The sequence below is a fragment of the Etheostoma spectabile genome, chromosome 18 (assembly GCF_008692095.1).
Source record: "Etheostoma spectabile isolate EspeVRDwgs_2016 chromosome 18, UIUC_Espe_1.0, whole genome shotgun sequence".
NCBI classification, from domain to species: domain Eukaryota; kingdom Metazoa; phylum Chordata; class Actinopteri; order Perciformes; family Percidae; genus Etheostoma; species Etheostoma spectabile.
Window position 1 is genome coordinate 1,860,239 of NC_045750.1, and position 25,007 is coordinate 1,885,245.

The following is a 25,007-nucleotide window of genomic DNA, read 5'->3' on the forward strand; positions in this document are numbered from 1 at the left end:
ATATATATATATATATATATATATATATATATATATATATATATAGTTCCCATGGTCTCTTTCACCACCACTGCTGATGTTGAGGAGCGCACTTCCAACCCGGTGTGTCCCCCAGTTTCAAAATAAAAAGCTAAAACAGTGATGTTTGAGATGTATCTCTCTTCTGCAGTTTGACTCTGTCCCGTGTGGATTTATTTACTTTCTCTCTCTCGCGGAGCGTCCTCTGAAAGCGGATCTCCGTGATGAGATGCCGCTCTGACCCCCGACCCGCAGCCCACTCTGTCTCCTCCACCCCCGCAGCAGCAGCAGCAGCAGCTCCTCCTTTCTAGGTTTCAAAATGAACTGAATCATTTAAATGGTTTCATGTTTAGCCTTTTGTAAATCATTAATAAATACAGATTTTTCAACACTGCAGGCTGAAAGTGTGGTCTTTTATCACGGTCAAAAATAGTTACTTTTGTATCATTTAAAAACACTTAATACTTCTGCCACTTTAAATTAATACTATGACTACCATTTTAAATTAAGTGTGTAATTCATGGTACAACCAGATTGTCCTTAACTATCAATTTATCTGCGGCGTCTACTCTTTATTATGTCCATGATGTCGGCTCTTTGCTAATAAAGACTATGTTCTGATTTATTTGGTATTTGGGACGGTCAATCTCAATCAAAGGGAGAATAATGGCCTCCGAAAACAGTCTGGCCAATTATTAGCACATACGTTAACCCTCTCCTGCTTATAATCAATACTTAATATATATATTGCTATATGTTGCTCTATTTCTTTGTGGTGCGTTCAGCTCCGACAGTTTGGAAAAAGACTGATTTGACTTTATTATTGCAAATGTACACAGCCCAACGAAGTGACATTTGACTTTTGCTTTTAACCATTTTATGAGCAGTGGAGCTGCTGATCCTGTTGTTATTTAACCCCCCAAAGTAGCACAATTACACTTTATTCTACTTTGACAACTGTTTTCCGTCAGATCGTTTTTAGATCTCAACATTTTCTGCTGCACTTGAAGGCAGCTTCATTTCACAGAGAAAGAAAACAGATGCTCTGTGCTTCGTTGTTGCAGAAAACAGCTGTTAAACAAACTCCTTGCCAGTGAAGTCACGTGTTTTCACACTCATATTTTAGATTTTCTTGTGGCAGCGACAGAGGAAATGATGTTAACTGTTAGACTCACACACTGCCTCGAGACAAAACACTCAAGTCTGACTGCCTGTTACGTGATTGGCTACTGCAGGATGACATCAGGTTGCATTTCTCCAAAAGTTAAATCGGTCTCGAGTTGAAATTCGGTGTCTCGCTCCATAACATTTCTGCATGCGGACAGAAAGAGGCGGGGCTCGAACCGCCGACTTTGTGGTTAAAGGATGACCGCTCCACCCCGAGAGAAGAGACCGTGCTCCAGCCGTTTTTGGTTGGTGTTTTTACATTATCAACGTTGGTCAACTACATGGTCCTTTCACAGAGAACCGCATGTTAACAGACCTTTTTCACGGCAGACATGTTGACGTGTCATAGTAGGAAAAGCACAGGTGTGTATCAAAAACCACTAAAAATAATAATAATACATTTATTTATAGAGCGCTTTCCATCAAAGTGCTTTACAGCAAGAATACACTTTAAATGCAAACAGTGCAAAAATGTAAAAACGAGACAATAAAAAGAAAATGACACCAAACAAATACATCAAAGATGAATTAGCAATTAGGACTCACACGCAGCGGTGAGTAAGTCTCAAGCTTTGATTTAAAAACCCCAATTGAACACGGCAGTCTGATTTCTACTGGAAGACTGGTCCATAATGTTGGAAACGAGAAGGCTCGCTCCCCAACCGGTTTCTTTCTGACCTTCGGTCCAGTCGGCAGTCCTGACCCGTGGGAGCGCAGCAACCGAGAAGGCACATGAGAGTTTAACAGATCAGACACACATACCGGTGCAAGGCCATTCACTATTTTGTAAGTTACAAGTAAGACCTTAAAATCTGCTCTAGCCTGGACAGGGAGCCAGAGAAGTGAGGCCAACACAGGAGTTATGTGTCTGTATTTCGATGATCCAGTAAGAACACGTGCTGCAGCATTCTGGACCATCTGTAGACCTCGCCGACTTTTCTTAGGCAGCCCCGAGAACAGGACCTTACAATAATCTAGTCTAGATGGAACAAAGGCCTGAATGAGGGCCTCGGCATCTTTAAGGGACAGTACTGATCTGATATTAGCAATTCTTCGAAGATGACAGAAGGCGACTTTTGTCCCCTCGTTAATATGCAAGTCAAATGACAACGACCGATCAAAAACTATCCCAAGATTCTCCATTAACGAAGGCTGCATTCCATTTAGGACAGGACCCTGGTGTTGGTCATGCTGACTCACTGAAGTAGATCACTGGGACACTTATTGGAATGGAGCCATCGTTAAGGGATCAATTCCAGCTTTTCCTACTGTGACAAGTCCAAGTGTCTGCTGTGAAAAAGGTCCATAGGAGGGACGCTTGTCCTGGATTTGACCCATTTTCATTTTTTTCATCCCAAAAAAAATGGACCTTCGAAATAAGCTGTAAATGTCGTCATTAGAAATATCAAACAACTTTGGAAAAAACATTTAAAAAGTGACAAAAATGTCAGAAAATGCGATAACGTTTTTTTTAATGTTTGACGTAAAGACAACACAAGGGTTAAGTAACACATCCCAACATTTATTACTCCCTCCATTCTCTTACCTTCCTCCCTACCCTAGTCCCAAAAATAATTTGCCAAACAATTACAACTTATTTCTTAAATCTGGACAATTCATGCTGTTTATTCAGGAAAATATGATAGCCTAAAAGAAAGTGATTTTTTACACATATCCAACAAAGGGATTATAAACTATGGAAAGTCTCTTTTAGATTTAAATAAAGTGCAACAAAATGCTTGTGGTAGGAACACTTAGCCCAATATGTGGAGAACAGTATCTGAAAAATAAAAATATTACAGGTTGTAAATTCTTATCCAGCAGATGTTTTCCTCTAGTCCTAATTACATAAAATGTGTTTTATATAATTACTTAAAACTGTTCCTCCTAATCAACAGTCTGTTCATGAAAGGACAAATAAGTTTACATAATAGTCTATGTAAAATATAATTCACAATGAAAAAAAATGCCCCTTTTCGGCAATTTCTATTGCCCAGAATCAAAGGATCTTGACTAGTTCACATTGAAATCAATAGCTTTGCAGAACATTAAATTTCCAATATCAATATCAATTTCAAATTGCTCTTCCCCCCCCCCCACCTCAATCTATCATACTAAAAATTAAACCGGTTTCCATTTGTGCTTTAACACTGCCATCTAAAGGGCACTTGAACACACCACATTCAATGTGTCAAGTGCTGTACACAAGTCACATTTTCCCCAAGAAGTAAACCATAGCCTACAAAAAAAAATGCAGATCTAAATAATGTAACATTTAATCAATATAATGTTTTACTCTCAATTCATAAAAGGTAAATTGAGCGGGGTATCTTGCTGGTTGCTAATCCGGACTATCAGATTTGGCAGGCCGATTTTAAGGAAATGTGAAAGTCTCGTGCAGTAAAACAGGAAACATCACCCCATCTATCGCTGACATGAAGGTTTTAAAACCATGTGGGTAAAAAATAAAAACGCACTGAAAAGCCCACGAGATCGTGTAATAACGGACTGTTTCCCGCGACACCTGGTTTTTTTTTTTTTTGTGTTTCTGCAGTATAATAGATTTCCGTGTTGTGGAGCATTCAGATGTCAGGATGGCCGAGCGGTCTAAGGCGCTGCGTTCAGGTCGCAGTCTCCCCTGGAGGCGTGGGTTCGAATCCCACTTCTGACAACAACCTTTTTATTCCATTAACACGCCACAGAAAACTGACACATCGAGCCAGAGACACGTGCAATATCTCTGCATTCAAATTGTATTTTTTTTTAAGAATTCCTTTGATGTAATTTTGATTATTTTTTTTGGGATGCACGAGACGGCGTCCACCAGAGTCTGAGTCATCCTGGCTCCACAGCGCACTCTAGTGGGACATGACCTGGACTTCTCAGTTCTCACACACTCTTAAAACCCTGGTGTTGTCTTCCCGTCAACCATGAAAAAAAGTTATCTTTTTTTTTTTAAATGTTTTTTCCAAAGTTATTTAATATTTCTAATATTGACATTTTCAGCTTATTTCGAAGGCCCATTTTTTTGTGATGAAAAAACTAAAAATGGGGTTTAATTAAACTTCATCCCACTACTAATTTAGCGAACAAAGTATGTGAGAGCAAAATAAGAATAAGATGAAATGTTAAATTAAATGTCAAGTCAAAAATGTTTTCTACACAAGTACAGAAATTGTAAATCTTAAAATAAACTAAATAAATATAAGTGCTTGGCTAATTAATATTTAGTTAACCTCATCAAAACAAAACACTTATTACAGTCCGATTTCCTTTTTTTTTTTTATTAACATAAAACGAAAAAAACGACCTTAACATCTGTCAACATTGATAAACAAAAACCCTGAATGAGGAGAAAACCCAATTTAAATCTTAATAATAAAAACAAAACGTCACTCACTCCAATTTCTTGTGCTTTTAAGGAACATTATGCTGCTGTCTGAAAGCTTCAATTCAACAAAACTTAAATCTTTTTCACCTTTAACCAGTACAAGAACATTTACATAGTAACATTGTAAGGTAAATTATGTCATTTTTAAATGCCAAATCTCAGCTTATAACCAAAACATCCAACAAGCAGAATCATATCCAGGGATTAGGAAGCGCTGATCCAATCAGACGGCTTCACATCAAGAAACCTGTAACAAGAAGAAAACAGTGACAGGACTGTACAATAGTTACTTTACACACCTGCAAACCCCTTTATCAGGACTTTATGGAAATGCTCGTCTATAAAAATACACGTTATAGGTGTAAAAAAAAGATTTGGATTGATGTATTCCAGAAACTGGTAGTAAACTACACACTAACATGCAGACAAATACTGTGTTTTTAGCCGAGCTACACCAGAGAATATTCTGTAAGACAAGGCAAGGCAGCTTTATTTGGAAATCACATTTCAGCAACAGCGCATTTCAAAATGCTTTGGACAAAATCAGTTTAAAAAACAGATAAAAACACAACAGGTGTAAACAGTTAAAAGTAAAAACATTAAGACGGATAAAACCCTAACCCTTCTAAACACACCAGGGATCTTACATCGCTTAGATTCAGACACAACGCTGAGGGGCACCTTCCCCTCCTCTTCATCAGACGAGTCCACCGAGAGATCGGACTTCCCATCTTCATCATCTTCCTGTCCACACTCTTCATCACTGTCGGGGCTGTGAGGAGCCGCTTTATCCGAGCTCTGTTCCTGGAACCTGAATGCGTCACAAATAAGGTTAACTTTTATATATTTTGCTTGAAAACGTGCACCTTTTATACTTTTTTCCTGTCTTGGCAGCAAACGTGACTGTTTTTCTGATTTTAGATTTAGATTTTGTTGAAAAATACCTCGATTTAAAAAGAGATTAAAATGATTACCGAGCATAAAAGTGGATTTATGAGTTTACAGTTGACAGTTTCTGGATGTTAAAGTTAGCTTTTTTTGATTTTGGAAAAATGGAGGATAACATGCTAAAGAACTACCGAAGTTTTCATTAATTCTAACCGATTTCTCAGATTTGATCCTGCTTTTATTACATATTTGAGACTTTTCTTAAAACAATGAGCCAAAGCAATGTGTGTAACTAATTCAAATTTGTCTTCATTTTATATTAAACCACTTAACGTAACTGTGAAATATAAACTGAAGAGCTGACTTAAACTTCCTTCAATGAAAGTTTAACCCTTGTGTTGTCTTCCCGTCAAAATTGAAAATCAAGACTTTTGTTGATGCTTTTTATTGAATTTTTAAAACGTTTTATTACGCTTTTGTCACTTTGAGTTATTTTAGGAATTTATGGTCAATAAACCTAATTTATAGGAAATTATACCTAATGTTTGAGTTAGAAAAGCAGAAATTAGGAATTATTGAGACTAAAATTAAAAGAATGGATGTTGATGGATAATCACAGACTGGAAAATGTCAATTTGACCCGAGGACAACATAAGGGTTAAATAAAAGACAAATACAAAGTAATGGACAGGACAATGCTAAGGACATACCTCAGTCCTAGCATGACGTCCATATAATTGGCGTGTCCAGCATCCACCAGCTCCTTGGCAACATGGACGCCATCTACCAGAATGTCCACCTTCCAGTGTGTGTTTGACACAAACTCTCTGAAGACGATCTGGAGGATCTTCTGGTACAAACACTGCTGGAAGAAGACGGCTGCTTCGTCCGTCCACTGTCCGTCCACTCCGACCCCTCTCAGGACGCAGGGGTACGTCACTTTCGGAAGGTTTGCGATGTCCTCAGGAAGCCTCTTCAGCTTGGAGCAGTCTTCGTACGAGATGCATTCGCAGTGGCCGTAATCCACCAGGTTGAGGACTGCTGTGGTGTCGACGTGCACAATTTCAGCCCTGCACCACTTGTTCTTGGTGACCGATTTCAACAGGCAGCAGGTGCCAGGGACGAGGTGGGCTTCAGGAACAGGAGACATCTGCTCAGGGAGGGCATCCAGCATGATGGACACGTTGTTCATGACAAGAAGCCTGTCCTCCAGAACGACCGTAAACTCAAAGGGAGTTGTCACTGCAGCAGCAAAGCCAGAATATGCTTTGTCTATATCAATAGGAGCAAAGACAAGCTGCTGAGTAGCACTTCTGTCCAAGTAGGATCCTCCTCCTACTTTAGTTTCAGCGGGTAACACTAGCACCTCTTCATCCTGCTGCAGTGTGGTTGTGTGTTGCCGAACAAGGAACTGTCCATTCACGATTATTTCAACATTCCACAGTTTATCATCTTGTGAATAACACACAAACACCAGCTCGACTTCTTTGCCGATCAGTGGTTTAAGAGTTTCACACCACAGTTGGTGAGCACCATCTCCTTCACTGAGCCCAAGGCAGTTTACCTTGCACAAAACTGCAAGGTCTGGGATTTTTGTCAACTTGCAACACTGTCGTCGGATTGATCCACTTGGGATTTCTTCTGTTATTCCTTGATCCACGAGCAGGACCTGGCATTTTCCCTGGCCTACATTTTGAACAACAGCCCTGTGCCACCGTTTGTCCTTGTCTACCTGAACTAAGCACTTATAGCCTTGTGTGATATTCTCTTCAGGCACGATCTGGCACTTGTGTAGGTTGTCATCTATAGAACTTTCCAATGCAGCAAGCAGTTCACCGGCCTTATTTAGTCTGGCGTAAAAATGACTGTTACGCAGGACCGACAGAACTGTCCCATTCTCCGTGTCTTTAGCTTGAATAGTCGGGTGTATGATTGCATCTACACTATCATTTTTTGTTATATCGTTTCTGGTGGGTGATTTTCTATGTTCTTCTAGTTTATTCGACAGTGTGGCCGGTGTCGGTTCCAGCAGGAAGTTTTCGTCATCAAGAGTTCTTTCGGTGTTTTCACCATCAACGGTAGTTCTTTCAATCTTGCTCACTTGCTCACAGGATCTCACTTTCTCTTTTATATCAGATGAACCTGATTTCTCTTCTTTTTTGGTTTCAGTGCTATTTTCAACAGCTGCTTCAAGTGTGGCTTCTTCAAAAAGCTCAACCTTGACTTCCCATTGAACTTCATTGTGACGGACAAAATCAACCATGAGAGGCTTCTCCATTACAGCATCAACGAAAGAAGCATCATTCTCATATGTGCTTGTGTCCAACAGGGAGCATGATATGCCGAATCTTGGCTGAGAGAGAAACTCCTTCGGTATGGAGTAGATCTTCTCCTTCCCGATGACTGCAGAGTTTCCATAGTCCACAAACTCAACTTCGTAACTGGAACTTCCTCCACAGTCCTTCACAGCAGAACGATACAGAGCGCCGTCTTCTTCATACTCAGCCAGAACAAGGTCACTGATTCTCAAAACAGTTGTGGTCTTCAAGGAATCTCTTAAGACACTTGTGTTGAGCTCTTCGGCCATTTGCAAGATGGCAGGTTCATCCTCCGACAGTTGAAGGAAAAAACTGTTGACCGAGTCAAAGTAGGAGACATAACACTTTGCCTTAAAACCTGCGCTCACTTTTATGTCTGGCAAACACGAGAGCTGAGGGCTTTCCGTGTCTGTTTTTTGTGATTGTTCGGACTTTGTGTTTGTATCATGGTACTCTTTTTGTTGATTTACTTTTGTGTTCTTCTCAGCTTTCCCATGAACATAGTTTTTTGTTTTCTCTTTCTTTTTGTGAGGAGCAAATCTAACTTGAGTGCATCTGGTTTTCAATGTGGGGGAATTTGAAGACTTCCCTTTGGGTCGACTCTTGCACTTAATTGAGCTCTTTGTGTGGAGAGTTTTATTTTTTGTCTTTGGTTTTGGTGAAACACTGAGAATGAGCTCCTTTACCTTCTCATTGATGTTGACATCTCCATCAAATAGTTCAACATCAAATGAACCATCTTCATTCTCTCCAACTATGACAGCTCTCACTTGCTTGTTGAGTATTGCACCATCAAGCCATTCTTTGACATCTGCATAGAGCTCTTCTTTGGACACCGAAGCAAGGCAAAATTTCAGTGCTTGCATGGGTGTGGACAACAAATCAGAGTCTTCGTGGATAAACATGACATGGGTTTTCTCAGATATGTTGGTGTTTCCATAATCCACAAATAACACACTAAGATGCAGAGGTGACTGAACATGATGTACCACGCCCCTGTACCATTGACCATCAAAGTATTTTGCCAGGCACAGCTTCCTCAAAACTGCTCTCGTACTGGCTTGCATCATCTTCTCACCCTCATCTGAGATTTTCCTTTCAAGGTCTTGAATGCTTTCAACATTTCTCTCAAGGTGGCAGTAGACCTCCCATTGACTGCTTACATGAGTGATGTAGACTTGTTCTTCATTTCCAGGACTTAGATTAAATGAAGAGTAGACAAAAGATTCTGGAAACACTGTTAACTGTTGTTTTGTCAAGATAGTCCCCTCACTTGTCAGGCCGTGTTCTGAGAGCAAATCTGTTAGGCTCAGTTGGGTTTGGGTGTTGTAAAGTTCCACAGCATTGCACAGCCCTGTGTGTTTTACATTGAACTGAAAGACAACTTTACATCTTAGACCACTGGGACTGTCAAGGACAAAATCTTTTAGCCACTTACAAGTCATCGGACTCCAATACCCACTGTGCTCGGGGTCAGCAGGTTTAATCAGGTTGGGAAGGCTGCACCTGAAACCTTGTCCTTCCAAATGAACAAATTCTGGCATTATTGCCTGAATGTTGAGCTCACTGATTTGGCAGGTAAAGCCATAGTCAACCATCATCACTCTGGCATAACCTTTCTGCTTCTCTATGATGAAGGCCCTGTACCATCTTCCATCTATAGGTGACTTTGTGACACAACATTGATCCCCTGATTGGAGGGGAACTGTGTGAGTTGAGTAATATTGATTTACTTCATCCATCAGTTCCTCCAAAGCTGGAAGCGTATCTAGAGGCTGGCACCAGAAATCTAAAGGAGACCTGATGTGAGAGCAATGCACAGCAAAATTACACCCTGGCTTGATTCTTAAGGCTTTAAAGCATGCAGAGGCTTGGGCCTTTTCAGTTTGATTTTTGCATGTTTTCTCTTCCTCCTCCCAATCCTTCATTTGCTCTGCATCTCCACTGATGTCTGAAGTCACCATACATCTTGGGCGTGTTGTTTCTTCTGTCAAATCTATGTTGTTCTGCACCACAGGCTTTATGGCAATGTTGTTCCAGTATTCAGCTTTTTTGCAAGAGATCAGGAGCTCAGTGATACTTTGATTGGTGTCACTTCCCATCTCATAAAGATCAACAACAAATGTGTTTTTTCTCTTTTGGACAACATGGACTAGCAGGGCTTTGTTTGACACAGCTTGTCTGAAAAAGTCAGCGTTGGCGCTGGTCCAGACTTCATCCAGAGGAACAACATTTACAAGAGTACAGCAGAAGGCAAATGCTGATTTACTTGCAAATGTCTCTGGTATCTTCTTGATCAACATATGTGGCACTTTCTCAATGTTTCCAAAATCCATAAAAAGGACTTCAGCTCCATGCTTGAGAGTGTCTGTCACAATACCCCTGTAGAAATGCATGTCTTTCTCATAAACTGCACAGCACAGTGTCCCCAGCTCTGGTTTCACCAGCACATCTTCTTCCAGCTTCACTTGATTGTAGTAATCTGCCAATTTCTTCATCATTTCTTCAAACTCATCATTGCGTTTTTGAGTTCTCATCCAGAAGCGGTTTGGATTCTGGACATGCTCAACATAGCCCACAAAGACAGAGCCAACATGCACCTCTTCTGCATCTAGTGTTTTACCCAATGCTTCACCCATGATTGTTTCATTGTATAAATAGCCACCTTCAGGTGACAATTCTGCTGTATCAAAAACTGACTCAATCTTCATTCTAGGATGCGCTTGCATGGGCTCTGGTTCCTTCACATGATTATCTTCAGCACCAATTACTGAGATAGAATACATGTGCTGTTCTTGGTCAAAACTTTTGATCTCCACATCTAAGACTTTTCCAAGCAAGCCTGCTTTGAGGAAACTCAACTGCTGAGTTTTGACCACCTGTTCTTGATTGCTGAGGGAGGCCAATGAGCATGGGAACGCCATGATGGGTATTGAAAGTAATTCAGGTGGTAGGCTGTGGACATTCTCAACTTTGACAGATTCAAAGAACCCGTAGTCAATAAACAAAACTCGAAGTTGAGAATTGACTGGGAGAAACTGCACAAAGCCTCTGCACCATTTCCCATCTTTGCTTTTGACTGAGCACAGTAAACCCAGGTTTTCTGGGGTCGTCTGATTGTGTTCTTTGGATCGGCACTCATTAGCTGCAGCCAGCTTCTTTGACATTTCCAAAAGATCTGTTTTCATACTGGTCATCTGACAGTAAAACCTTCCAGGGTTAACAGCAGCAGTCACACGCACTTTAGCACGTGTCCCACAACTCAACCTAGGTCCACAGAAAGACAGTATGTCATATCCCTGCAAACCAGACTGGTTGAAGAAAACTTCTTGTCCACTTGGCTTTTCAATGAGTAAGTCAGGAACTGGCTCCTTGTTTTGTTTGATCGGCACTTCTGTGAGCATCTCGACCAAGAGGATGAAAGTATCTTTGTCCATGTGTCTTCCAAACCCATGTCTAACAAGGTCAACGTTAATGTCAGGGGCTTCCAATAAGAGCACTTTGTGAGGCAGGAAGGCTTGGATGTAACCTGTGACATTTCTTCCAATCAGGTTTGAAAAGTACGCATCCACTACAGAATGAGAACAACCGTGAAGCAGTAGTACATTTGAAAGAAAGCCACAAACTATCTTGGGAGGAAGGATGAACAGATCGTTTGAACAGGAAGATATGTGGATGATGTCGACACTCAAGACGTTGCCGTGATCGATGAGGAAAACATCAAACAAGTCTTCTTTTCTTTTTTGAACTCTTCCTCTATACCAGCGGCCTGAAGTCAAATCTTCCACGAGGCAAAACTCTCCGATATCCACTGCAGCTTTGGTCTTTGGTATGTTTTGAATTTCCCCTTGCAAGATGTTGTAGTCAAGTTCACATATGGATATGTACTGTCCCTGGAAGTGTATCAGGGTTGCTTCAGGGTTCCAGTCCAAGTGAGTTAACTTGAGGTCCACTGGCCAAAGGGCACATGGCGCAGATGGACTAGACCTGCAAATTCAAATTACTTATATTATTAACCTTAAAAAGTGTTAAATCATTTGGTTAGTGTATAACTTCTTTCATTTAAGCACCAGCAGCTGCCCACTGAAAGGGCCGTGACACACCAACCCAATAATCGGCAGTGAAACAGTCTGGCGAGGTCGGTGACTCGAGTCTGATCGGTGTGCTCAGTCGGAAGGCGGGAACTGCCGGCAGTCAGACTCAAATGACCAATCTGATTGGTGGAGTGCAAAACCGGAAACAAGGAGCGGGACTAGTCTCTCAAAATGTGAAGAAAAAATCTTTTAACCTTTATTGATCTGAAATGAAGATTCAGCAGCTGCTGCACGGCCTATTTCTGGCTTAAAATGTTTTCAGAAACACGTGAGTAAAATATGGTAAAATATGAGCTTGTGTTCCAAACAAGCCGCCATGACAGTCTGGCTTTGAATTACCCGAGAAACCAGACCCACATGACGTGTTCGTCCAATCAGCTGCCGGTTTTCATTTTTGGGTGACAATACACATTAGCACCGCCTGCTGTAATGGAGACGTATTACGTCTCGTCGCTTTAGTGTGTTCCGGGGCACTTTTCTGACCAACTTGGGGAGACTGATCAGTCCTACTGCCTTTTTTGCCGAGGGTCGGCCATGTGGTTGGTGTGTCAGGAGCTTAACACCTAATTTCCACCGGTTACGGATCTGCTCCGGAACGGCAGCGAAGGCATTAGGTTTCCATTAAAGTCAACGTGTGTATTTCCACTGACTGCGGAACGACTGCGGAACGGCTGCGCACCGACTCCATCCCAGCTCCGCCGATCCACAGCCCTCTGGAGCAGATATCTAGAGCTTCAATTTTTGCCGGGCACTGGAGAGCTCCGCAGCAATTCAGCACTCGGCAGAAAGTGCGGGACAGGAAGTCAGGCACAGAAACAAAATAAAACATGCGGTTAATTTTCAAAAATAAAATAAATCGTGCTCACAGCGGGTCATATTTCTCTGCACTACACATTAAAAACAGCACAGAGCTGATTCCCCTCTACTCCTCTGCATGGAAACAAATGGTTGTTGGTTTTGTGGTTCTACCCTACATGATCTCGCGGGTCCTCGAGACTTCAGCTGTCAGTCATGGCCGCAGACATCCTGCAACAAATCCGGACCTGGTGGGTATTGACGGACGGCAGAGCACAGAGCCGACACGCAGCGGAGCCGCAGACGTTCTGCAGCCAGTGGAAATTGTGTGTAAGACCTTGGCTATTTCAGATCCTGGTGTGTGGAACAAAACAAAGCCCCATACTGTGTGTGAATTAACTACCTTAGTCACTACTTACTTTATAATTAACACTCAACCGCTTAGTACAGGGTTCTTGACATTTTAAGACCATTAGAACTGCACGACGCATTTTGCAGTGAGCACTGTACCTGGAGCTTGGTACTTAAATACAAACTTAAATTAATTTTAGTATCGTCACTGTTGCTGCATCGCTGCCCGGCCTGTCCAATCACAGACCCCCGGTTCCATTTTGGTGTAACTATAGTATATTTACAGTTTGAATTTCGTCACGACATGTATGTCACAGCTACCCTAAGGTCTTAAAAAGCTAACACTTTTGTCCAATTTCAATTTAAAAATACTTATTTCCTGCGTTATGATACGCTCGTAAAAACTTCTTCGGGAGGCACCAAAAATTTCTCATTGCAGGAAAAACCCTGGAGTCTTCATTTTGCATCATCCCAGATCTTTTTTTTCCCACATATTTAAAATGTGACAGTGCCTTGTGGGATTCCAAAGACACAATTTTTTCTATTACATTGTGGGAATTTTTGAGGGCACTATGCAGTGCAACAATTTGCCAGAATTCGGACTACTGAGTTAAATGGTTGACAGTAATAAATATAGTGTAGCGTGTTTCAGACCCCAGTATGAGCTCCATGTCTGTTCCTTGTGCATGGTACTTACTTTTAGATGCTTATAGGTATGGCTTTTTTTGAGTTTCAAAGCTTTGATACCTATGAACTTCAAATATTCTAAGCTTCGGTGGCAGTGAGTGTTAAAAAGTGATGAAGCGAGAGATAAAGCAACTTTGCTTTGTTGTAACATGACACGGTCACCTATTGTTACACAAACTCCTGGGCAGTTCAGTGCTTGTGCTTTGTTTTTTACCTTCATAGGTTTAAAACTTTGTGTCAGCTATAGAGGCACTGATGTTTCCCGTTTCCTGTAACATTATGGGACTCTCACCCTGCAAAACGGACTTAGATGTCCACCGCTGGTTATGTCTGGCTGCTATTTTTCCAAAAAGTTGAATTGGTCTGACCTTCTGCAGCAGGCACCCAAAATAAATAATACATTTTATCTATGAAGCAGCTTTCAAAACCATGGTGCTGCATGGAAACACCTGTGTTTTGCCGGACTGTCTGACAAATGACAATCGACGACCAACAGTGTGTGGGAATTAGAGTGCGGATCGGGCCGGATTTTTCTGTCCGAGCCCGGCCCGCATCCGACACAGTTAAAATCGCATTTGTTTCTCATACTAATGACACATGTACGTTTGTTTGTGTGGAAAGCCGCTTTTATTAAGCAATTGTAGGAAGGCATTGGGAAATGTCAATAGATGAGCGCATCAATGCACACGGGGCAACAAGCGCCACTACCTACATAATAAGCTGTTTTAAATTCAAAATGTTCAATGCCTTATCGCGCTGATGTGACCGAGCCCGACCCGAACCCGAGCATCCTTTCTAAAAATCTGTTCGAACCCGGCCCGGCCCGTCGGGTACCGTCGGGTCCCGTCGGGCTCGGGTCGGGTATCCATCCTCTAGTGGGAATGCAAGCTCAGCCAACACTCGTACTAACTTTACCTTTATCAAATCACCTGAAAACAGGCACTACGCTACGTATAACCAATCATACCTCTGCAAACAGACTGCTCGCTTGTAACTCTACATTTATCCGTTCTTGGCTGACATGGACGACATTGCGCTGCATAGCCTACGTTAGGGCTGCACAATTAATCAAATTTTAATCGCGATCACGATTTGGACTTTCCACGATCAAATTTGCGTGATCGAGCGATTATTTTTTATAAACGTCATTTCATAGAACACTACGGGTTTTTTGCAAAGCCCATCTGCCGCTCCGTAAAGCCGTCTGCTCATGAGCCAGTCAGAGTAGTTCACTGCACCCCGTGCATCTAAGTTTCTAGATGTAGACAGTCCCAGAGGTCAGAGTAACGGGAGGAAAACTCAACAGATAGCAGTTGGTTATACGTCGGTCTTGAAGTTTACCAGTTTACCAGTAAACGCAACACTTTGTCCCATCTGTTGTTTTTCAGACAATAGCAGTGACCAGTGCTAGTCGGTGCTAGTAGCATCTGTTAGCTGTTAGCTAGTAGCGTCTGTTAGCTGTTAGCTAGTAGCGTCTGTTAGCTGTTAGCTCCTCTAGGACGCACCGGTGCTAATGTCCTCGCATCCGCTGCAATGCTGTTTATATGGATATGGTTTAATTTTGCGTTACATGACCCATTTCGTCTGTAAAGCCGTGCCTGTGTTGGATCTTTCTACGCTCTCTCGTCCTACTCTCTCTCCTCTTACTCTCCGCGCCCCGCCACACAGCGGCCGCCGGTCCACACTTCTGATATTTGTCCACAGTTTAAATTTTTTATTAACACAGCTGTATATTGTTACGAGGGGCAAACCTGTATTTGTACCAGTGTTTCCATGGTAACTCTGCTATCGTTACTCTGCTATCATGGTAACTCTGCTATCGTTACCTATTCCATGGTAACTCTGCTATCGCGGCCGCCACGGCGAAGAACACAGAAGAAGTTATTGAATGCAACTAACTTCAGTTTGTAGAGTAACAGCGTGAGACGGGACTGCAATACCGAGACCGGGACCTGGACCTGGGCCAGAGATGTGACCCATGGCCAGAATATCATAGTTCATACAAATACAGCGCAGTGAAGATACAGACATTTCATACACACGCCGTGTTTATCCGCCGTTCGACCCGTGCTGGACCCGTTCATAATGATCAGCCGTCTCTCTGTGTCCCTCTCGCAGTTATAAATAGCCTATATGACAATAAAATTTGTTTTGGTTAAAATCAACAAATAATCGTGAGAATAATTGCGATCAAAATTTTGATCAAAATAATCGTGATTATCATTTTGGCCATAATCGTGCAGCCATAGCCTACGTGCACATTATTTATTTAAAAAAAATGTTTGAATCCCTAAATTGAAAATCGAATACCTACTCATTTAACGAGTATTCAGATACAGCTCTACTTATAGATTAATATATATTAGATTCTGTTTACTTTCATTAGCATATTATATGATAGTTAACTTTTGTTATAGCTACTGTAGATTTATGGAAAGTGCTCAAAAACAAATTATTTAACCTGAAACAATTTAAAAGATGAAAATAAAAATAAAAGACCAGACCTTATGACCAGGTGGGTTCTCCACTAAACTGTATGTCACTGACTCCTCATTTAAAAATCTGTTAAATCAATAATTACGAAATCTAATAGTTTAGCTGTCAACGTCTAATCCAGCCACTAAGACGCAACTTTGCCTAAATATTTTACATTATACTTATAAGCATCGGTTCCTATTTGTCACATTGATTAACTTACTTTTGATGTTCTGATTGCATGGCTGCAGCATTAGTGACGGTCACATCTTAAGCAGAACCTGAAAGAAATGTTGGTAAAATGGACTCACTATTATTACAAAAATTACAATAACAAAACTAGCATGAATAGTGACCTTCACATACTAATAATACGCCTTTACAAACTAAGAAAGCCTTCAACTTTGACACATTACCTTTCTAAATATAATGTCTAAGGATGGAGGATGTCATATTCAACAGATTGTTAAAACAAATGTGATTTTAAATAAAACCAACTTGACATTACACAGTGCCAACACCTATATTAAAGCAAGCTGTGCATGGTGTAGGACGTAGGAAACATCCCTTGGGAACACAAAAAAAAAAACATATTGAAATTATCTTTTGATATATGCAAATTATATTGATTCTCCAAAGCTTGTTTCATATCTGTGAAGCAAACTGTTCAATACATTGTGTAGGAACGTCTGTCAAAGAAAAAATACCACCCTGATCCTGAATGTTAGCATTTTAGCTATGTTAGCTAACATTTAGCTAACATTTAGCTAACATTAGGTAACTGTTACCGCGACAAAGATTTAAATTGAAATGTACACAATTTTGTTTCGCTAAATACACAGGGTACAACATGATGTCAAGACTAACCAAAAGGGACTTAACAGTGTAAATTGAGATTCAGCAGGAGCTAAACAATACCGAAGCTAGCAGTTGACTTGAAATTAAGCAGAAGCTAACGTTGCTAACGCTAACCGATGCTGAAGCTAAATTCCATAGTGGGGTCTAACGGTCAGCCTAACGTTACGTCATGGTCGGGTTTATCTCAAATTACCGTCAGTGGTTGTCAAGACTAATATATTCCTGACTAAGGTTTCCTACCACTTGTGCAGCCTTGTGTCTGCCACCTCTCGGTTTAACGACGTTACTCAGGATGCTGCGTGCTAACTGCCATAGATAGTTGAAGAAATACACGTGTCGACGTCAACGTGAGCCTACTGCGCATGCGCAACCTAAAAAAAAAAATGTACACAATCGAACATTTTGGGAGAAGTTTTTAACCCTCCTGTTGACCTCGGGTCAAATTTGACCCATTTTCTGAAAATTTTCTATATCAGGATTTTGCTTTTGTTTTTTTGGGGGTAAATTGTCCAAAAATAAATAAATAATGTGGATGGTTCACTTCAACGCAAGTTAACAAGTAAAGTAAATAAATGAGCAGTTCACTACTTTCATTGAATTCAGTCATTCATTTTGGGTGTTTTAGTCAATTTTATATAGTTTGAAGAAAAAACAATTGATAAAAGAACTTTGAAGAAAGTCATAAACGTCAAAAAAGTGACAAAAATGTGGAAAAAAATAAACAGTGACAAATGTTGAAAAACTTACAAATATACAGTAAATAATCAAAAGTGACTGACATCAAAAAAGTGACAAACATTAAAAAACAGTGATAGATGTATATAAAAATATACGTATATATGTGTACACATATACTATATATATATATAAATAGTTTTTTGTTCTATATACAGTAAGTTATATATAGGCCTATACGTTATATATATATAGATATATATATATCTATATATATACAGTATATGTATATATAGATTTTAGGCCTCCAGTCCAGTCTATGGGTGCGTTCTAGGCTCCTACAATAGACCGTTAATATTAATAAATATACAGTCTATGGCTACTACCCTGCAAAATGTGTCTTGTCCATAGACAGTTGAAGAAGGTCTTGTCCTGGTTTTGATCCTGATCCCACTTCCTGTTTCTCTTCCATTAATTAAAGTACAAGCATGAGGTTTAAAATATATAAATATTCGCAGTCTGGAAAAGAATTGTAACGCTACTTCTGCTACTTTATACTTATACTTCCTAACATTTCAGAGTGAAATATTGTACTTTTTACACAACTCTTTTCTAGACCTTCTTATTATTAACTAGTTCCAGCTGCTGTGATTTGTTTATGTTATTTTTTATTTTTGGCACATGTGATTTCTTGACAATGTCATCTTTGGCTTTAGGAACATGTTTTAATGCACTATTACCCGGCATTTTATGAACCAAACTATTAGTCAATTAACCAAGGAAATAATCACAGGATTATTGACAATGAAAATAATCATTAGTTGCAGCTTTAGTTTGGTGGATGCAGCTAAAAAAATGTCTTTTTCTTTCATTTAGGCAGGTAAAATGTCCATTGAGTTTATATAATTAAGCTGTAACATAACACAACTGCCACACAATAATATCCCGTCTAGGTTAATTAAAAAACTGGACACAGTTGAGTTTTCAAAATAAGTGAAAGCAGCATTAACACTTGACGTGGTGCTGAGTGTGGGAGGCAGGATGGATGGATGAACAGATGGATCAGGGCTCTTCTGTTAATCATTAATAACCTGGATTAGCCCCAGTCTTCTGTAAATATGATGAATGCAAGGCTTCATTACCTCTGCCCCCCCTACAGCTCGGCTTTAATAGTCTCAGGCTGCTCAGCGCGTCAGGTTCATCAACTGCAGTTTCATCCACTTTTCTTTGGTTTCTCATTTGGTTGGATGAAAAATATTGGACGTGGTTTTTTTAATCTTTTCCTGGACTTGTGCGAATGTTTTGATTGTCAAATGAGCTGCAGTGGACTTATTTTTATTTTTAGATTTTAGATTTTTTTTTTTTACAGCATGCTGACTTAAACGTTCATCTTTGTCTTCGGTTGATTTATCGATTTATTTTTGTGTGACCATGCCGATGAAACGCAGCAGTGAGACTTCAGCCAGGCATGAAGTGTTCCTCATTCACTCTCTAACCAAGACTTTGTGCAGCTCACCAGAAGAAACACACACGGACTTTAATGGACAGACACATTTTCATCAAGAGGATGATTCTGGGATTAAATCAGGTAACGAAACAACAATTCTCAATTTATGATTGCTGTGGGAAGTACAGATCAATACAGCTGAAATGTTAATATATTAATATGAACTTTATTTAAGACCCAGGGGGGTCCATATCACAGTAAGAACATACACAAATGCAAAAAATATAAAATACAGAGCCCTCCACAATGTTCAAAGACTAATACACAGACATGTTCGTCAATGGTTCCCCAGTCTGGAAGAGAATCTGACAGAACTGCGTACAGGGTCGGCCAATACAGTGATCATGTCATTTTTTGACTCAGATACCCTACACATAAATACTTAAATACTGTTACTGTTTTATATCAGTGTCTTCTTCACCGTTAACTTCTCCTGTTAGAAATCTCCACTCAATCATCACTTTAAATGTGATTTTTGTGTTTTTTTTCTGTGCTCAAATGTCAAATCTGCTGCTCAGTTGAAAAATTAAAATGGCCCAGATTGACCACAAGGTGGTGCTACAACAACAAGATCCCAGTTATTTTCTTCACATACTTTTTTTTGCCACACATGAGTGAATAAAGTGGATGATGATGATGAAGATACATAAACATTAGGAAAGATACGTGGATGATGAAGATACATAAACATTAGGAAAGGTGTATTTTGTACATGGCTTTTGGGCTTTTGGTCTGGACCGAGTCCAGGTGTCTTTATAATGTTGATAATAATATTGGAAGAAAAGTGAAACCCAAAATGATTGTCTTGATACCGTCATGGATAAGACCTGTTTTTCCTGACCTGGACTCGGTCTTCACTCGGACTCGAACCTCTTTGGACTCGGTCTTGTCTTGGACTCGACTAGTCCTGGTCTTGGACTTGTCTTGGACTCGACAAAGGTGGTCTTGACTACAGCCCTGGTATTGACTGGAATGATGCTGGAAGAGAAGAAGTACAGTTTCTTTCTTTTATACATGATAAGGAAAGACCACTATCTGTGTAAACCATACTGAAAAAAGTCAAGTTATGTTGAAAACACACCCGTCTCTCTCGTGAGCTACTAGATTTGTCTCTGTGTTGTCTCAGAAGCAGAGGACAGTAATGAGACGCCGTCTTCTGAGGAAGACCAAGACCTGGTGGACTTTAACCCGGACCTGACCCTCAAACAGAGCCTCTCCTCCTCCAGGAAGACCATCAGTCAGATCATCAAGGACAAGAAGAAGCAGACACAACTCACTCTGCAGTGGTAAGACCACTAATCCATATTCATAGGTGTGTGTGTGTGTTGGCTATGGCTGCACGGCATGAGGAAAATATGTGATATATTACTTTAGCTGTTCTCAGTATTTGATAAATACAAAAACTTCTTGTTGAATTTACAACAAATGGAAAACATTCCCAGCATTCTTCTTCCAGCATAGTACAACTGAACTAAAAAGAAAAGGACTTTTACATTATAAAGTGCTGTTTCTTACAGATATTTTCTTTTAACCCTCGTATGGTATTCGGGTCAAATTGACCCATTTCAAATTTTTACAAGAAGAAAAATGGTCCAAGTTACATTTTTTCTACCTGAAAATCAAAAATGATATATGTGTATATCTCAACAGGCTGGAAGAAAATTATATTGTGTGTGAAGGAGTGTGTCTGCCTCGGTGTATCCTCTATGCTCACTACCTGGACTTCTGCAGGAAGGAGAAGCTAGAACCAGCCTGCGCAGCTACATTTGGAAAGGTGTGTGTGTGTGTGTGTGTGTGTGTGTGTGTGTGTGTGTGTTGTGTGTGTGTGTGTGTGTGTGTGTGTGTGTGTGTGATATCAGAAGCAGATAACTAAGATCTGCAAACAAATATCATCATAGGTTGTTAGTTTTAGGGAACAAATTCAAATTTTATAGATAACATAATCAATAAAATATGACAAACGTTGGGCATTGTGAACATTTATTTCCCCGCATGTGTAAAAGATACAGTGTTTCAGTTATACGTCTCTTTGCTTTTATTATGAGAGTTTAATTCATGTGGTTCATATACTTCATATGAGTCTATACTTATTACACTCCAAGGAATTGGGGACCCAAAAGCAGAGACTAGGCAGGCAGGTAGGATAGAGTTCCTATGAGGATTTATTCACAAAAAAGGGAACACAAAAGGGAAAAAAAAACACAACACAAAATCCACATATATCCCTAAAAGTCCAAGAGAAAAGGACAACAAAAAAAACAGGAACACAAAAACAGGAGCACGCGAATAACTCACAGGAAACAGCGATCGCAGTACAAAAAAAACAAACAAACAAACAACAAAACTATCTGACAAGAGACAATAGGGGGGGCGGGGCGGGCGGGGGGGGGGGGGGGGGGGGGGGGGGGGGGGGGGGGGGCACCGACACTGGTGGACGAGAGAACTAGAGGCAGGGACAAGAGGGCTGGGAAACAGGTGGAAGACATTAGTAATCACAGACGAAACACAGGAAGTAAAACTAAAGACAGGACAGACAGAGACCCAGACTATCAAAATAAAACAGACACAAGCACAAGGAGACAAGACCAAACCAAAAATACCAAATAAAGAGGAACAAAATACCCAAATCATGACAACACTTTGGCTTTCTAATACCTGCAGTACAGTTACAACGAGGGCTGTAGTCAAGACCACCTTAGTCGAGTCCAAGACAAGTCCAAGATCTGGACTAGTCAAGTCCAAGTCCAAAGAGGTTGGAGTCCAAGACTGGACCGAGTCCAAAAAGGTTCGAGTCCGAGTCAAGACCGAGTCCAGGACAGAAAAACAGTCTTATGCATGACAGTATCAAGACAATCATTTTGGGTTTCACCTTCCCTCCAATATTATTATCAACATAATAAAGACACCTGGACTCGGTCCAGACCAAAAGCCATATTGGCAAGACCAGCGGCCGAGACCGAGACAAGTCCGAGTCCAAATACTAGCGGGGCCGAGACAAGTCCGAGACCATAGAAAAAAACGGTCTCGAGTCCAAGACCGGACTCGAGTCCTACAGCCCTGGTTACAACCGTTACATACTGTTTATGAGGGTACTGTAGAATCCTAATATTGATCCAACGATAATGATCTGACGATGGACTGGTCTAACCCGAACTTTCTACTTCCTTTTCTCATCAGACGATTCGACAGAAGTTTCCTCTTCTAACAACGAGAAGACTGGGAACCAGAGGACACTCCAAGTAATACAGAAATTGCAGAAAACTGCAAAAAAAACCTGTCTTAACCCTTGTGTTGTCTTCCCATCAACCGTGCGACTTTTTGTTTTTCTGTGGCAAAATTAAAACCTTTTGATTGTTTTATTTCAAAACGTTTGTTGCTTTCCCCACTGATGTTTGTTTTTCTGTGCCTTTTCGTGTTTTTTGGGGACATTTTAGTCCCTTTTTTCAATGGTCTTTCATAAAAAAAGTTTTGAATGCTATAAAATTGAACAAAACATCCAAATTTAAAGAGTTGCTTGTTGTTTTACTTGTTGTTTGGAACAATTTACGTTATTTTTCTGAAATTTTAGTAGAAAGACACATTTTATTTTCAAAATGGATCAAATCTGACCCGAGGACAACACAAGGGTTAATATGACTTTTTGCAAAACGTTTTTCATGAAACTGAGAGATCCAAAATGTTGTCGTACTTGATGTAATTAATATTAATATCTTGGCATTATACAGATATCATTACTATGGAATTGGCATCAAAGAGAGCAGCGCTTACTATCACTCTGTGTATTCTGGAAAAGGTTTGACTAGGTAACTAAACATTTAACAGGATTTATTTATGCACATGATACTGTACCTCCATGTCTTTTGGTTGTTGATGATTTTATTGTATCTTTTTAATGCAGCATTATTGCACAGTGGTTGTATTTTTTATGTTTTGTTCTCAGTCTTTGCAGATGACACTCAAAGTGTTTGTTGAATTTTTACAACTCATGTTAAATACTCAGTCCGTCTGTTTGGTCCATCTGGATTAAACCCCGAAATGTATTAGACAAATTGCATGCAGCATTGAACGTAAAACACATATTAATATGAAAATTGTCAACTCAAAATCATGTTTTGTTGTGGATTTGATATTCAAAATATTTGCAATTGTACTGTTTTTGTTTTTTTTTACTTTTAAAGATCTCATGTCAAAACACAATGTATTTACATTTTCCAATAACAAATCTGTTTCTTTTTTAATTGCAGATTTTCTGGAAGCAAGCTCAAGAATGAGGTAAGAGAAAAGCGTAACTCTCACTTAAGGAGTAACGTATCACCAGGCTTACCTGCCCTCTCTGGTTGAAAGATGTCAATGGGAAGTTGAGACTTGTGAGTGTTCAATTGTCCCCAAATGAACAACATTCATCCAAAGACAAATGAGAGAACAATAGAGGTTTTGATCTGCTGTAAAATATAGTTTAACTTAGAAATATCCTCTGTTGCACCTGTAACTGCACTCAACAACGACGTCACAGAGTCTTGGGATACACTGGTACATCACTGTGACAACTGCGCTAAGTTAATTCAATTCAATTCTATTCTTTTTATATAGTGCCAAATCACAACAACAGCTATCTCACTGCACTTTTCATAAAGAGCAGGTCTAGACCAGACTCTGTGATTTTATTCACAGAAACCCAACAATTCCCTTCAAGAGCAAGCACTAGGCCACAGTTTTTAAAATAAAAGAACTGTCAAGATCAACTGAAGAAAAAATGGACATGATGACTTTGTTATTTCTTTCAGGGAGGTTTCACCAGAAAATATTCTTTGAGCTCTAAAACTGGCACGTTGCTCCCAGACTTCCCCAACGCTCAGCATCTTCTGCTGCAGGGAAATATCTCTAGAGAAAAGGTTGGTGACACATATAAATTCATTTTGAGGCATTGGTAAATTCTGTATTTGCCGTAAACAAACAAGAAGCTTGGCAGTGTCGATCTTCCTGCTGCGTTTTTGTTAAAAAGGCATAATCTTAATTTTGACGTATATAAAATGCAAGATGATGCAAATGTATTTACTCTTAACAAAATTACATTGACAGTAGTTGTTTATTGGCTGGCCGCTTCTGATTTCATTATAGTTTTTTGTGTGAATTAATTTAATGTCAGATCTTCACTGTGTCTTTGCAGGTGGACACTTTGATCATGATGTATAAAACACACTGCCAGTGTATCCTGGACAACGCCATTAATATCAACTTTGAGGAGGTGATCACTGTCACTCGAGAGAATTGTATTGTTCTTACTGAAGAGAGTTAACTCAGCCTCCACTAACACTAGATATCTCACTCTTCAAATGTTTTCTTTCAGATCCAGAATTTTCTGCTCCATTTCTGGCAGGGAATGCCCGACCATCTGTTGCCGCTGCTGGAAAACCCCGTTATAGTCGACATCTTCTGCTTCTGTGACTCAATCCTCTATAAGGTTGTTAGGAAACACTGTTTCAGGATATTTATTTCCGCAGTATAATGGCAGGAATGCACACTTCCAAATGTGTAGACATGTATGTCATTAGTTCCTTTTTTACTTCATATCAAGTCTCAGATATGATTTAATGAGCACGTTATTAATACGAAATTAAAATATTTAACCACATGGCATATATTTTGGTTAATTGTTAAAAATAGGGATGCTCATAAGTGTACGTGGTACCAGAGCACCCTAGGCTGAAGGTCAATGATCGATTCCATCTGATCTGAGGCCGTATGTTTTGGACAAGAGAGGTGAAGAGAGGGGCGGAGCTGTC

General features: G+C 40.1%; 2 protein-coding genes and 1 non-coding gene across 3 annotated transcripts in view; 2 read left to right on the forward strand and 1 right to left on the reverse strand.

Moving 5' to 3' along the window:
- The first annotated feature begins 3,773 nt into the window (after nucleotides 1-3,773).
- Nucleotides 3,774-3,856, forward strand: trnal-cag (transfer RNA leucine (anticodon CAG)). The gene has a single exon. It is a non-coding gene; the product is annotated as a tRNA-Leu (tRNA).
- A 602-nt stretch (nucleotides 3,857-4,458) lies between these two features.
- On the reverse strand, nucleotides 4,459-17,394 carry tdrd15 (tudor domain containing 15). The gene is made up of 5 exons (XM_032543034.1): nucleotides 17,283-17,394; nucleotides 16,408-16,465; nucleotides 6,175-11,769; nucleotides 5,224-5,387; nucleotides 4,459-4,823 (listed from the first exon to the last, which is right to left on the reverse strand). Exons 2-5 carry the CDS (start codon nucleotides 16,425-16,427, stop codon nucleotides 4,810-4,812), a joined length of 5,793 nt encoding a protein of 1,930 aa, XP_032398925.1. The 5' UTR covers nucleotides 16,428-16,465; nucleotides 17,283-17,394; the 3' UTR covers nucleotides 4,459-4,809.
- Nucleotides 17,395-19,111: 1,717 nt separating this feature from the next.
- The window catches only part of rfx6 (regulatory factor X, 6), a 17,399-nt gene continuing 11,503 nt past the window's right edge, over nucleotides 19,112-25,007 (forward strand). Inside the window, exons 1-9 of the mRNA XM_032543584.1 lie at nucleotides 19,112-19,305; nucleotides 20,351-20,510; nucleotides 20,875-20,998; nucleotides 22,402-22,463; nucleotides 22,950-23,027; nucleotides 23,469-23,496; nucleotides 24,009-24,116; nucleotides 24,392-24,469; nucleotides 24,572-24,685. Coding sequence (XP_032399475.1) covers nucleotides 19,149-19,305; nucleotides 20,351-20,510; nucleotides 20,875-20,998; nucleotides 22,402-22,463; nucleotides 22,950-23,027; nucleotides 23,469-23,496; nucleotides 24,009-24,116; nucleotides 24,392-24,469; nucleotides 24,572-24,685 — 909 coding nt within the window. The 5' untranslated portion in view covers nucleotides 19,112-19,148. The remainder of the gene's footprint in view (nucleotides 19,306-20,350; nucleotides 20,511-20,874; nucleotides 20,999-22,401; nucleotides 22,464-22,949; nucleotides 23,028-23,468; nucleotides 23,497-24,008; nucleotides 24,117-24,391; nucleotides 24,470-24,571; nucleotides 24,686-25,007) is intronic.

Excerpts from the sequence above, each read along its gene's own strand:
- tdrd15 (XM_032543034.1), bottom strand. The coding sequence starts at position 16,427 with ATGCAATCAGAACATCAAAA. Across the intron at positions 11,770-16,407 it reads ATGCAATCAGAACATCAAAA|GTCTAGTCCATCTGCGCCAT; the intron begins GTAAGTTAATCA and ends TTGAATTTGCAG. Across the intron at positions 5,388-6,174 it reads GACGTCATGCTAGGACTGAG|GTTCCAGGAACAGAGCTCGG; the intron begins GTATGTCCTTAG and ends TGACGCATTCAG.